This window comes from Rhizopus delemar, genomic scaffold (assembly GCF_000149305.1).
Source record: "Rhizopus delemar RA 99-880 supercont3.4 genomic scaffold, whole genome shotgun sequence".
Lineage (NCBI taxonomy): Eukaryota > Fungi > Mucoromycota > Mucoromycetes > Mucorales > Rhizopodaceae > Rhizopus > Rhizopus delemar.
In genome coordinates this window covers 2,531,206-2,545,097 of record NW_027137830.1, presented here as the reverse complement: position 1 = coordinate 2,545,097, position 13,892 = coordinate 2,531,206, and the positions used below count along the sequence as shown (strand labels likewise).

At 39.0% G+C, this 13,892-nt stretch overlaps 2 protein-coding genes across 2 annotated transcripts; one reads left to right on the top strand and one right to left on the bottom strand.

Moving 5' to 3' along the window:
• Nucleotides 1-883: 883 nt before the first annotated feature.
• On the bottom strand, nucleotides 884-1,225 carry RO3G_06443 (uncharacterized protein; the record flags this gene model as incomplete). Its single annotated transcript, XM_067661033.1, has 1 exon — nucleotides 884-1,225. One exon carries the CDS (start codon nucleotides 1,223-1,225, stop codon nucleotides 884-886), a length of 342 nt encoding a protein of 113 aa, XP_067517134.1.
• Nucleotides 1,226-2,138: 913 nt separating this feature from the next.
• Nucleotides 2,139-13,433, top strand: RO3G_06442 (uncharacterized protein; the record flags this gene model as incomplete). Its single annotated transcript, XM_067661032.1, has 8 exons — nucleotides 2,139-2,388; nucleotides 2,582-2,600; nucleotides 2,720-4,971; nucleotides 5,083-8,573; nucleotides 8,768-8,817; nucleotides 8,909-10,791; nucleotides 10,909-12,711; nucleotides 12,874-13,433. 8 exons carry the CDS (start codon nucleotides 2,139-2,141, stop codon nucleotides 13,431-13,433), a joined length of 10,308 nt encoding a protein of 3,435 aa, XP_067517133.1.
• Between the last annotated feature and the right edge of the window lie 459 nt (nucleotides 13,434-13,892).

The following is a 13,892-nucleotide window of genomic DNA, read 5'->3' as shown; positions in this document are numbered from 1 at the left end:
ATAAGATTATAGTCACTTTATTTTAGGAAAAGGAATCGGATATGATCCTGAATAGTATGTTGACATAACTGGAAATCATTTATAACATTATTCCCAACACAGATCAATAAAAGACCTTGATTAGATTTTTATATTAAGCTTTATTCATATTAACTTCACACAGTCAAATGTATGGCGTGGTTGTAATATAGTTTATTGATGATATGAGCATGTTGAATAAGGAATGACAATTACTTACCGGATCATCATTAAGTCATGTAAACCTTTATCCTAACTGAGATATTATTATTAGCCGTAATATCCAATCACGGAACTAGAGGATTTTATATTCATCCGTACCGTCTTCTAAATAGTCCTACATCCAGAGTTATCTGAAACCATCCCAATAGCATAATTGACAATACAAGCTAGGAACAGGCTAAACTAATAATTGAAAATAGTAATCATCTATTCTGTCGAATTGATCATAAATCTGTCCTAATTCTTTATCCGTATCATATCTATAAATACTCTCACTTTTTACATGTAGAATTATTTTTTTATCATATATTCAATCTTAGTTATCTAAACTTAATAAAGAGATACCAAGTTCTAACAGTATTTCTTTATCTTTGTTGTTATACTGCTTTTACCTAAAACCCCCCTTTCCTAAACAAGCACAGGTGGTGGACCCACAGTAGTCTCCAAAGTGACGAAGCGGTTAATCAAAAGAAAAGTCATGGAAGGGGTTCTAAAGGCTTCCAAAGAGGTATACCGGGAGCTGTTTGGATTTGGCTATGATATCTCATACCAGTCAGAAATTAGCGTACTGAAATCAATGGAGTTCCATTTTCTGATAGAAAAAAAGGAGCCATTTCAGACAAAAGTGCATACGTACCATCAGTTAGAATGGAACAAGGAGCATCAGGATTGGGCAATGGTTGACTGACAACAAATCGTTTATTTTAATGAAACCAAGATCAACGTATAGGACTTTAATGGTGATGATCACTATCGGAAAAGGCCAAGTGACCTTCTTCAACATCATGACCTGGATTTTGTAATCCACCATGAAGCTAGCAAATTGATGTCCTGGTGTTGTATAACCTCTGAAGGACCAGGATATGCTTGCTAAATTCACGATGGAAAGTTGTACTCGGGTGTTTACCAGCATATTTTGAACACTACGCTTCGTGATAGTATGAAGTACTACAATTTCGACTGGTCCAACATTTACTTTTAGCATGACAATTGATGTATCCATCATTCATAACTCGATATGAAAACAGTATTAATAAGCTACATGTAAATTTATCCAATAGACAAGCTACAGGTTAATTCGGATAATCTTCATTAAGGATAAGATGCTGCGTAATTGCACGGTTAAACTATATTAAATCCAGGAACTAAATCACAGTCAGCCGCAGTCAATCATATACGAGTATTCAATGACAAATATAACAATATGTTGTATCCACACAACTAATAAAGTGAACATTCATGGATAAACTTGGATACTACAGAATTATAGTCTAACCAGATCTCTATTAATAAACGTGAGAATTCTGCAATAGCCAATCTTGCCCTGTTGTCCTACCAGCGTTCTAAAAGACTATATCGGAACCTGATTACAACAACGGCAGTTCAATCCTATTCTATAATTATCGTTAGATCAATAGTTTAATTACTTCATTGTCCCTTGATTCGTCAAGTAGACAGCGGCTATTGATTATCCACTATCCTTCCTTATATTCCATATCATTCTTTTAACCGATCAATTGAAATAGCGGTAAAGACCCAGACATTCAAAAAGTATAAATACTCTCAATATTTTTTATTAATAAAGTCATATATAATCTTTAGTTTCACAACTATCGTCTTTTTGTAGTTTTTGTCTTCTATTTCATATTTGGCAAAACACAATAGAAGAACACGTAACCCTTATCTATTTGTCATCAGCTATATCATACTCATTAATTATTAATCCATGACATGAAATATTATCCGTGTATGAAAAGTATAAATAGAGTACAATTTTCTTATTAAATAAAACAATCTCTTTATCGAGTCTCGTCCTCTCTTGTTCCTTTTTATTCTTGGATAAATCATTTTTTTTGACGAATTCTCTTTACTCTATTACTACTACACTATTCTCAAACATGTCTATCAACTCTAACCTTTTGGCTTCCAACGAAGAAATTCTTTTTTCTGAAAGTGATCCTGCTTTCATTGGTCCTCGACTTGAAAAATCTACCATGGTTAATGGGGTGGAACTCTCTAGTCATGGTTCGCCCATTTCTAATACAGAAGACATAGAGATGGAAGAAGTAGAAGCCGGGGCACCCATTTCCCCACTTGCTGGTGTCAAGATCAGTGGCGCAGCACCACCTTCTCAGGTCTTAGGTGGTCGTAATTTAACGGCTACCATTCAGACTTTGACGAAACAGGTTGAGCAAGTTGCTGCGGCTATTACTAGTCAAGAGCTTACGGGAAAGCAACTGGCTAACCTTTCTCGTTGTCGTGTTTGGTCATTAATGATGTCTTTATTTATTATTTTATTATTGATCTCAGTCCAGCCTACGTCAGACTATACAATTAATAGTCAGACGATATAATCCAGGGTTCATTCTAAATTATTAGTTCCTCTCCTTTTTCTTACTTAATAAATAGTAGTTGTTAGCTATTGACTTCTTACTGTTTTTACATTATAAGTACCAAATATCATATTTTTTTCAATAAGCCACTCCAACTGCTATTACCTTTATAACATGGCCGTCATCACCCGCAACAACCGCCCCACTCGCACATCTCGTGCTTCCATCTCTTCTGTTTCCTCTTTGTCCTCTGTTGTTTCTGAGGTTGCTTCCTCTTGTCCTGCTTCCCCTGTGGCCCCTGGCCTGGACAACTTTTCTGACCGTCCTGGGTCGCCTTCCTACGTGGAAATGGTCACTGGTTCCCGTTCTCGTTCGCCTTCTCCTGCTGACTCAGTCAGTGGTGCTATAGGAGAGAGACTTAACTCTCTTTCCATAAAGAAGGACGAATCGTCCTTAGTACGTGGTGACGCAATTAGTCTGTCCACTGCTGAAGATGACGTTGTGATGGAGGATGCACCTCTGAACAACGCTCGCCACGCCATTAGTGGTGAGAAAAAGAACGCCTCGCGTTCTTCTAAGTCTGTTTCGAAAAGTAAGAGCAGCATCCCTGAGAAGTTAAAACGCTTTAATCGTAAGTACGATGAGACAGCTGACTTGCTCGACAAGTTAGTTGAGAAGCGTGATCTTGAAGAAGATGAGTCAAAAAGAAAGGCTCTTAAGATCCAAATACGCGAGTATAGGGAAGATTTGGATTATTACGAGGAGCATATTACCAAGCTTGAGGTTAGCGCTAATGAAATTAGCCAAAAGATAAATGAGGTTGGGAACAATACCAACAATACTCGTGAGTCTGAGCCTACTGTCCCCATCAAGGTCATACCTCCCTTTCGCCTGTTGGTCAGTGCTGCTTACAATCCTAAGTATTACTCTTCCAGCAAGGTCAGTCCTGATGATGTGAAGAATGACAATGCCTTTAAGACAGTAAAGGACTTCATCAGGAAGTTTGAGGCCATCGTGAAACATTATGGTGTCAACATTGACAAGAACTGGCTAGGATATCTCCAGTTGTCCATTGAAAATGGCCAGGATGATAGGAGCATCAATTGGCTCCAACATAAGCTGACTGTCGCTGATTTTAAGAACAGCAATTGGGAAGGTGCCAAGACCGCTCTCATAGGCAAGTTTGAGGCCATCGTGAAACATTATGGTGTCAACATTGACAAGAACTGGCTAGGATATCTCCAGTTGTCCATTGAAAATGGCCAGGATGATAGGAGCATCAATTGGCTCCAACATAAGCTGACTGTCGCTGATTTTAAGAACAGCAATTGGGAAGGTGCCAAGACCGCTCTCATAGGCAAGTTTGAGGCCATCGTGAAACATTATGGTGTCAACATTGACAAGAACTGGCTAGGATATCTCCAGTTGTCCATTGAAAATGGCCAGGATGATAGGAGCATCAATTGGCTCCAACATAAGCTGACTGTCGCTGATTTTAAGAACAATAATTGGGAAGGTGCCAAGACCGCTCTCATAGGCAAGTTTGGTGAGTCCTTCACCTACTTGCAGTATCGTCAAAAGCTGATGAGAATCAAGCAGCCCAACGGCGAGTACTTGAACATGTATGTGGACAGATACATAGATCTTTTGACCAAAGCCAAGTTTGCGGACAGTCCGCTGGCAGTGATGCACTTCCTGGGCACATTGCTTCCACCTGTCAAGGATTGTTTGGAAAGAAGACTGGCTGAAATACGCGCCAAGAAGAATGCTGATTTCATCTTGGAAGATGATACGTTGTCGAAAATCCAAACAATCATAGAAAACAACAAGATGCATTTCATAGAAGAATGCAAGAAGATCTTCCCTGGTTTGAAAAATCAGGAACGATCTCAGTTCAAGCCTGCCGACAAGAAGGCACCAAGGCAAATAGAAACGAAAAGAAAGTTTCATGGCGACGAGCAGAGGTACTTTCCCGAAAACAAGAATAGGGAAAGGAATTTCCATAAAAGGCCGGCACACAGCACGCCTAAATGTCGCTATTGTGGGGAGAAATATACCCCAGGTCACCTCGACAAATGTCGAGAAATGGAAAAACGTCGTGACCATTACTTGAATAAAGATACGGGTTTTAGAGCACGCAAAGATGCACCCAAAAACTACACTGGTAATTTTTCCCAAAGGCGTAGATCATTTGAAGAGAAAATTCATAATGCAAATGATTCACGTATAACGGTTCATAATATTGAGAAGGTTGAGAAGCAGACCGCTACTGAACCAGAGATCATGCAAACACATCCTGCGGATGAGGTTATGAATGACCTCTTAAATGATGATGAAATCATCAGTCCGTTTCAAAAAGCGTTAAAACAAATTCGGGAGAAAAAGAAGCACAAGCAAGGTAATATTCGTTGCTATAGTTTAAAAACAAAAGAGGAGACACATCCTACTATGCTTCAAAGCCCTTACTCATTACACACTCCTTTCTTATTGAACAATCATAGATTAATAGCTCTCGTCGACACAGGCGCAGATGTTTCTTTCATAAGCAAAAATGTTGTTAATAAATTGAAACTGCGTATTATTCCAGTTCATGGTTCATTACTGTTAGCAGATAAAGAAAAAACTGTTAAACGATTGGGTGTGACCGATAAATTAATTGTCGGATACAAAGGGCAAACTGTAGCTCATGAATTTGAGGTGTTAAATATGCATGATAAAGTAGACGCTATTTTCGGAAGGGATATTTTACCAAGTTTAGGAATTCACCTTGTTGGTGTTGCCACTAATTGGGATGATAACAAAGTCAAATTTGATGATTCTATTGAAGACTCAGAATACATTCCAAATGTTTCCAATGCTGGCACACCAGATGAACATGAAGCTTTACTAAAAGCACTGCAATCTCACATTGATAAAAATCAGCAGATTGATGTTCATTCCTTATGTAATCTACCAGAAGCAGTAGTGAAGCTAGACACCTCTCATGGAAAACATGCACATGTCCGGCAGTATCCTATTGCAAATAAGATGATGCCAATCTTTGATGAGGCTGTAAAAACATGGCTCGAGAACGGTGTCATTGTACGTGCACCACCCTCACCATGGAACAGTCCAATCACATTTGCTCCAAAAAAGGATGCGAATGGTAATCCCACTGATTACAGACCATGTATTGATCCTCGTAAAATCAATGCTCTATTGGAATCTGATAACTATCCATTGCCGTTGATTGACGACATTTTTCATGATCTTGCGGGTTCTACAATTTTCACCTCACTCGATCTCAAAAGTGCATTCCATCGATTACCCATTCGTAAATCAGATCAGGTCAAAACCACTTTTACTCACAGAAACAAACAATACATGTTTCGTTCAGCACCATTTGGATTAAAACATGTCTCTAGCCATTTCATGCGCATCATGAACCTCATCCTCAGTGATCTATCCAATGTTCATGTATACGTGGATGATATTGTGATTGGCACTACAGGTGATTCCATGGAGAAGCATTATCAAGCTGTCAGTGCAGTCATTGATAGACTCACTCAACATAACATGATCCTCAATCCTCAGAAATGTCACTTTGGCAAAAGAAGTGTTCATCTGTTGGGTTTCTGCATTTCTGAAAAAGGGAAAAGCTTGGATCCACGTAAATTGACCAATATTGCTGACTGGCCCCGTCCCAAGACCGGCAGAGAAATGATGCAATGGCTGGGCACTGTCAATTACTTTCGTGCACACATCCCTTGTGCTGCCACACTCACCGCTCCTCTAGATGCGTTACGAAATGTTGCGTTCATAGATGATATCAATTGGACACGCGAACTGCAAGTTCACTTTCAAAGCATCAAAGACATATTATGTTCCAACGTTGTTTTGAGTCCATACGATCCTACCAAGTCTCTTTACGTTGCCACTGATGCATCTAACACTGGTGTTGGTGCAGTTCTGTTCCAGAAATTTGACGAAAAACAGTCGGATGGACTCACTGTTACCACCATCAAATACCTCGGCTTCATGGCACGCTCTTTATCCCAATCTGAACGAAATTATTCTGTCACTCGACGTGAACTCCTCGCTATTGTGTTTGCTTTGAAAAAGTTTCACAAATTTTTATATGGTCATCACTTTACCTTATATTCTGATCATCGAGCACTCACATACTTGTTCACGTCCGATGAACTCAACCCCATGATGGTGGGTTGGATGGACACATTATTGTCCTATGATTTTGACATCGCCCATATACCCGGTGTACAAAATGTTTTACCTGATGCTCTTTCACGTCTTTTTCCTCCTGAAAAAGAACTGGCAGGGAGTGATTCTAATAGCAGCACAGTAAAACACCAAAATCTTGCTTACAAACCAAATCTAAAAAAGGAACATGAATTAAAAATGAAAAAAGAGAACCGAAAAGTGTTCTATGTCCAAAGTCCTACCAAATTCAGTGACAAGGATTATATCACTCCACCATATGAGGATCGACAAGAGATTCTTGATGGAGTCCATAAATTCGGACATTTTGGAGCTGATCATATTGTAAAATCAATCCACAACCAAAACCTACATTGGCCAAATTTATTAGCCGATGCAGTAAACTATGTAAGCAAGTGCAATACCTGTCAAAAGTACAATATTGCTAAAAAGGGTTATAATCCTCATCGACCTGTCTACGCTTATGTTCCTGGGGATGCCTATGCTTTTGATTTAATTGGGCCTTTTCAATCCAGTAGCAACATGTATACATACGTGTTGATTCTAGTCGACATTTGCACCAGATTCTGCGTATTGAAACCCCTAGTAGACAAAAAGGCAAAAACCGTCGCAGGTGCCATGGTTGATACATTTTCCTTACTTGGCTATCCTAGACACTTTGTATGTAGCGATAACGGCTCTGAATTCAAAAATGAAATTTTAGAGAATCTGTTCAATGCAATGGGTATCGACAAAAGATACACTACTCCTTACCATCCCTCAGCAAATGGAGCTGCTGAACGTTACGTTCAATCTGCTAAAAAGATATTAGCAAAGTTCCTTGAAGGTGCCACCGAAGATTGGCATCATTACATTCCATCTGTGCAGCTCATGATCAACAATAAGATCTCCACACGCTTGCAGACCACACCTTTTTCATTGATGTTTGCTCGCAACATAAATGACTTCATTGAATACAGGGATGATGCTGGTGAATTAAAAAAGAAGGAGTACATGCCGCACGATGAGTTGCTGAAAAGAATCGACTATATGTCGCAAGTTGTCTTCCCTGCTATACAGGATAGGACCGACCTTTACACCAAAAGGCAAAAGGAAAAAGCTGACAGCAAAAATCGTCAGTCCACATTCCCGGAAGGAAGTTACGTAATGGTGCGTGACAGAGAGCAGTACAATAGCCTCTCCCCGGTTTACAAAGGTCCATATCGTGTTGTACGCCAAGTACAAGGTGGTGCTTATATACTTCGTGATGTTGACGAAACGCTCATGTCTCGAAATTATTCTCCAGAAGAATTAAAGCTTATTTCACAGGATGAAATCATTCCAAAAGATGAATTGTACGAAATTGAGGCAATCATCAATCATAGAGGCGAACCTGGAAATAGAGAATACCTCGTACGCTGGAAAAACTATAGCAAAGACGATGACAGCTGGTTAACTGCTGAGGCATTCACTGATCCCGAGTCAATTAACATTTATTGGCGCAAGCTGGGTAAATCCATAAATCAAAATGGTGAAGTAGTAAAAAAGAAAAATAATGAGGCTGAAAAGAATAAAAAGCAAAAATTGCCCTCAGACTACGCCCCTAGTAAATTATTGACTACGACAATTATGAATGAACAGTCAAAGTCTGGAACTATGTCGCACAATAGACAATCTCATAATACAAAAGAAAAAAAGAAAGCTCAACCCAAACATAATGGCAATGCTTTATCCAGATATCCCAAACGAAGACTACAACAAAGTCAAGAAGGCTTTGATCGAAAAACAGATCATCATGAAAGCTCTGTAAAAAATGCTGTGACTGCAAATAGTAATCTTAGGCACAGCAAGCGCATAAAGAGAAATTAGGTCACACAAAAATTTATAACTGTTCAAACACTTCCTATTCAACTTCCAAACGTTGATACCAACTGGTAGGGGATGATGTCGTGTTTGGTCATTAATGATGTCTTTATTTATTATTTTATTATTGATCTCAGTCCAGCCTACGTCAGACTATACAATTAATAGTCAGACGATATAATCCAGGGTTCATTCTAAATTATTAGTTCCTCTCCTTTTTCTTACTTAATAAATAGTAGTTGTTAGCTATTGACTTCTTACTGTTTTTACATTATAAGTACCAAATATCATACTCGTGAATACACCACCAAGTCCACCATCTTGGCCTCCTTGTTGGACCTGCAAGCAAAACTGGCTAATAACTTGGCTATACAGACCAATGGCTCTGCCATTAACGGTTCTAACAGTCAACCCACGGTAGTCCCTCAAAACTTACCTTTGTTTCAATATACTGGTAATGTGGAGAACTCGGCCTTGCCTGTCTATAAAGACATTGCTGAGTGTATCCGACGTTTTGAGGACATCCTCTTTGCGTATCGTTTGGATGTACAGGTGCATTGGCAGCGCCTCATCCCTTTCTCACTTACCCATCCCCAGCGTTCATGGTATGATGAATTACGGGTAAAGAAGAACTTATCTTGGGCCACATTCAAGGAGCAATTAACCTTGAAATACGGCATCGAATCCACTGAGGCTCAAGCTCACGCCTCAAGAGAGCTGTTAACCATCAGCATGCAACCTGATGAATCTGTGGAAAAATACACCGACCGCTTCTTGAAGCTCAAGCGTGAAGCCACACCCGTAGCTGATGATTTTTTGGCTATCTTGTTCGTGAACTCCCTTCCTGGCAGCCTCCAAAATCATGTCAATATGGCCATCGTCAGTCTGGACCAGGAGGCAAAAAATGATATCAACCTCCTTTCAAGTATCGCAAGAAAGTTTCATACGAAACAACAGATCTTGCCCAATACGTCAACCAGAAAGTTCAATAACCAACCCTCTCAAGTCAACGGGTTGAACCCTCCCAGTGGTATTCATAAAAGAAACCACCGTACGGATGGAAGGACTTTTGTTATCCATGGAAAGTGCAACCACACAACTGATCGTTGTAAGAAGGCTCAGGAACTGGGTATAACTGGCAGCATGAACAAAGAGACGTTTAGTAAGCGTTGCTTTAAGTGCAACGCTCCTTTTACTAGGGAGCATTTAAATGTTTGCCCTAAAAGGAATCAACCTCTTTCCGCTGGTTCTGCCTCCTCCTCCTCTACTGCACCTACCATAACCCGAGCATTCCGCTCACTTCAGTTGACTGGCAGTGAAGATGTACCAATGGGTACAAAAGCTTCTAAGTACAACCCTGCCAACCAACAAGACCACGATGAAGAACAGGATCTTGACGATGAAGCCGTCAAGGACATCCACTACTACTCATCACTATGTAAGTTGCAACCGTTTAATACAAAACTTCACAGTTTTAATAACAAACGTACTGATTCCTTTTTTGTACCCATCACTATAGAAAATGTCCGTACTTGGGCTTTGGTTGATACTGGGTGTAATGCTTCTACGATCTCTCCTGACCTAGCAAAAATTATAAACGTTAGAACTTTTCCTGTTTCAGGAAAATTACAATTAGCTAGTTTGAATACCTTGGTACCTAGAACTGCTATTACAGATCAAATAAAAGTATTTTATAATGGAATCAATGTCTTGCATAAATTTGAAATTTTTAAGTTTGATAAAGATATACCTATTTGTATTGGTACAGATCTTATGCCTAAGTTAAACATTAACTTGACAGGTTTAGCTGTTACGTGGGATAGTCCTAATATCTCTACAATACCTGATCCAATAGACCCTTCACCTATCAAACCTAACAAGTCACCCGCTGGCACTCACCAACAGCGTGAACAACTTATGGACGCATTACAGCCATATTTGAGCGCTAATGCTAAGATCCCTAGCACATCTGCATGTCCTCTACCTGAAGCGATAGTTCGCTTGGAAACTGAGCCAGGTAAAACGACTTATAGACGACAGTATCCTATTGCACTGTCAATCCAGCCTAAAGTACAAGAACAGGTTGATAAATGGTTAGCAGATGGCGTGATTGAAATAGCCCCTCCTAATACTGCATTTAACTCTCCTTTGTTGACTGTACGTAAGAAGGACGCTAATGGTAATTATAGTGACGATATACGGGTATGTATAGACCCCAGACATATCAATGCAATACTCATTAAAGATCGTACCGACCGCTTTCAATTACCATTGATAGCTGAGTTGCATCAAAAAATGAGTGCTGCTACGCTATTCACAGTACTTGACCTCAAGCAAGCTTTTCATCGTCTACCTCTAGCTGAAGAGCATAGAGCACTCACAGCTTTCACATTTAACGGTCAACAATATCAATTCTGTAGAGCACCATTCGGTTTGACCCCCATACCAAATCACTTCCAACGTGTGCTAACTACTCTCTTACATGACTTGCCATACGTAACATGTTTCATTGATGATTTAACTATCGGTACTGGACCCGATATTGAGGAACATATCAAATGCGTAACTACGGTCATCGAACGACTTACATCAGCTAAATTCATTCTTAACGTTGATAAATGTCATTTTATGCAAACTTCTGTAAACACCCTGGGCTTCACTATTAGCCACAATAGTCTCTCACTGGATAGCAGAAAGGTTGCAAACGCTTTAGCGTGGCCAATACCAAAGACTGGAAAAGATATACAACGCTTTCTAGGTCTCGCTAATTATTTTCGAAGTCATCTCCCAAATTTCTCTACCATGACCGCACCGTTAGATAAACTACGTAATGAAGGTTCATTGGAACACATTTGGACTGACAAATATCTACAGGCTTTTCGAAATATACAGACAGCCTTATCTAATGCTCCTGTTTTGTCTATACCTGACATGCGTCATGAATTACAGCTAGCTACAGATGCTAGCAACACAGGAATTGGCGGTGTACTTTATCAAATTATCGACGATAAAACTCGCTATATTGGATTCGCAGCAAGAGCACTGTCAAAGTCAGAAATGAACTACTCGACAACTAAACGAGAGCTGTTAGCCATCTGTTATCTTTTTGAAAGATTTCACAAGTGGTTGTATGGATCTCATTTCACGCTGTATACTGATCATAAAAGTTTGGTTTATCTTGGCACACAAAACATTCCTAATCCCATGATGCTGAATTGGTTCGAAACTATTTTCAACTATACATTCAGAGTAATCCATCGTCCAGGAATTGAAAATGTGTTGCCGGATTCACTTTCTCGTCTTTTTTCAGACTATACGGAAAAAAGACTGGGGGGAAATAGTAATCTTCAGCAACTTTCCATAAAAAATAAAATTACAAAGTCACAGAACAAACGTACTACAGAAAACAGTACAAACATAAAACAAAGAGCTGTACAACTAGTAGACTACATGACACCACCAGAAGAAGAACGTCATAACCTATTATTAAAGGCACATCTACTTGGACACTTTGGGGCTGATGCTATTGTAAAGACAATCTACAATGATAATTTGCACTGGATTAATATTAAAAAAGATGCATTACAGCTCGTATCCAATTGTCCTGAATGTCAACAATTTAATATTGGCAAACACGGATATCACCCTCCCCGTAGTATTCTACCAGATGGTCCTTTTGATCACGTCTGTATTGACCTTGGTACCCTGAACGTTACATCAACAGAAGGACACAATTTCATTTTAGTTCTAGTTGATCTTTTTACAAGATTTACAATTCTAAGACCATTAATGGATAAAACTGCAGTATCCATAGCTAATGAACTTAGAGATATCTTTTGCACTTTTGGTTGGCCCAAAAAACTTAGTTCAGATAACGGTACAGAATTCACTAATGAAATATTTAATTCATTAATGGAAACCTGTGGTATTGACCATAGACTTTCACTGCCTTATAACCCATTGGGTAATTCGACTAACGAATCGTTTGTTGGAATAGCCAAACGAGCTCTTGTTAAAAGATTACAAGGCAAGAAGGACGAGTGGAATCTTTTCCTTCCTAGTATTCAATATGCTATGAATTGTAAATATTCTAGATTACATCATTCCAGACCATTTGTGCTTATGTATAATAGGCAACCAAATGAATTCCAGGATTATTCTAATACACAATCCTCAATACCTAACTCTAATCAGCAATATGCTAAAGCACTAGAAAATAAACTAGACAATATGAACAACATAGTAATCCCTGCTATACGTAACCGTATTATGACTACTCAAAGAATTGACAACGAGTATTTTACAAAGAAACACCGCATTGTACATCAACAATTTCCTACTAATAGCGAAGTTATGATAAAAAATGTGAATAGAAATAGTAAAACTGACCCAAGGTACGAGGGGCCCTTTGTCGTACATGGAGTCACAAAAAATGGTAGCTACATTTTGACGGATAAAACAGGTGCATTATTATCGCGCGACGTACCTACTTCGCACATCAAACTTATCTCTACAGACAACGTTGTTAATAATCGCGCTGACCAACAACAGTACGATGTGCAGGCAATTATCCAACATAAAGGAAATAACACTAGCAATTATAAATACCTAGTAAGATGGAAAGGTTATCCTCCAGAATATGATACCTGGGAACCTGCCTCAAGTTTTGATGACATGAGTATGATAGAACAGTACTGGACAAGACGTAACGTCAATAATAACATTGGCAAACGTAAACGCTCATCTCATACTAATTTGCCAACCAAGACTAATAATCTTAACAAAAGAAGCAAGACAAAGTAACGAGCTGAATATGGTCTTTTCCCATTACTTTTTTTCCTAAACAGGTTTTTATGGGTTTTTATCGATTATATACCAGAAGAGCATGCTCTCTCTTTTCTCTACACTTACGTCTTTAATATGAACAGCCTAAGCAATCATATTAGATATAATCCATGTACTCTTCGTTATTCATGATGTTCATCGGTTGTTCCAACCTGGAAGGGGGCAATGATGTATCCATCATTCATAACTCGATATGAAAACAGTATTAATAAGCTACATGTAAATGTATCCAATAGACAAGCTACAGGTTAATTCGGATAATCTTCATTAAGGATAAGATGCTGCGTAATTGCACGGTTAAACTATATTAAATCCAGGAACTAAATCACAGTCAGCCGCAGTCAATCATATACGAGTATTCAATGACAAATATAACAATAGAAGAACACGTAACCCTTATCTATTTGTCATCAGCTA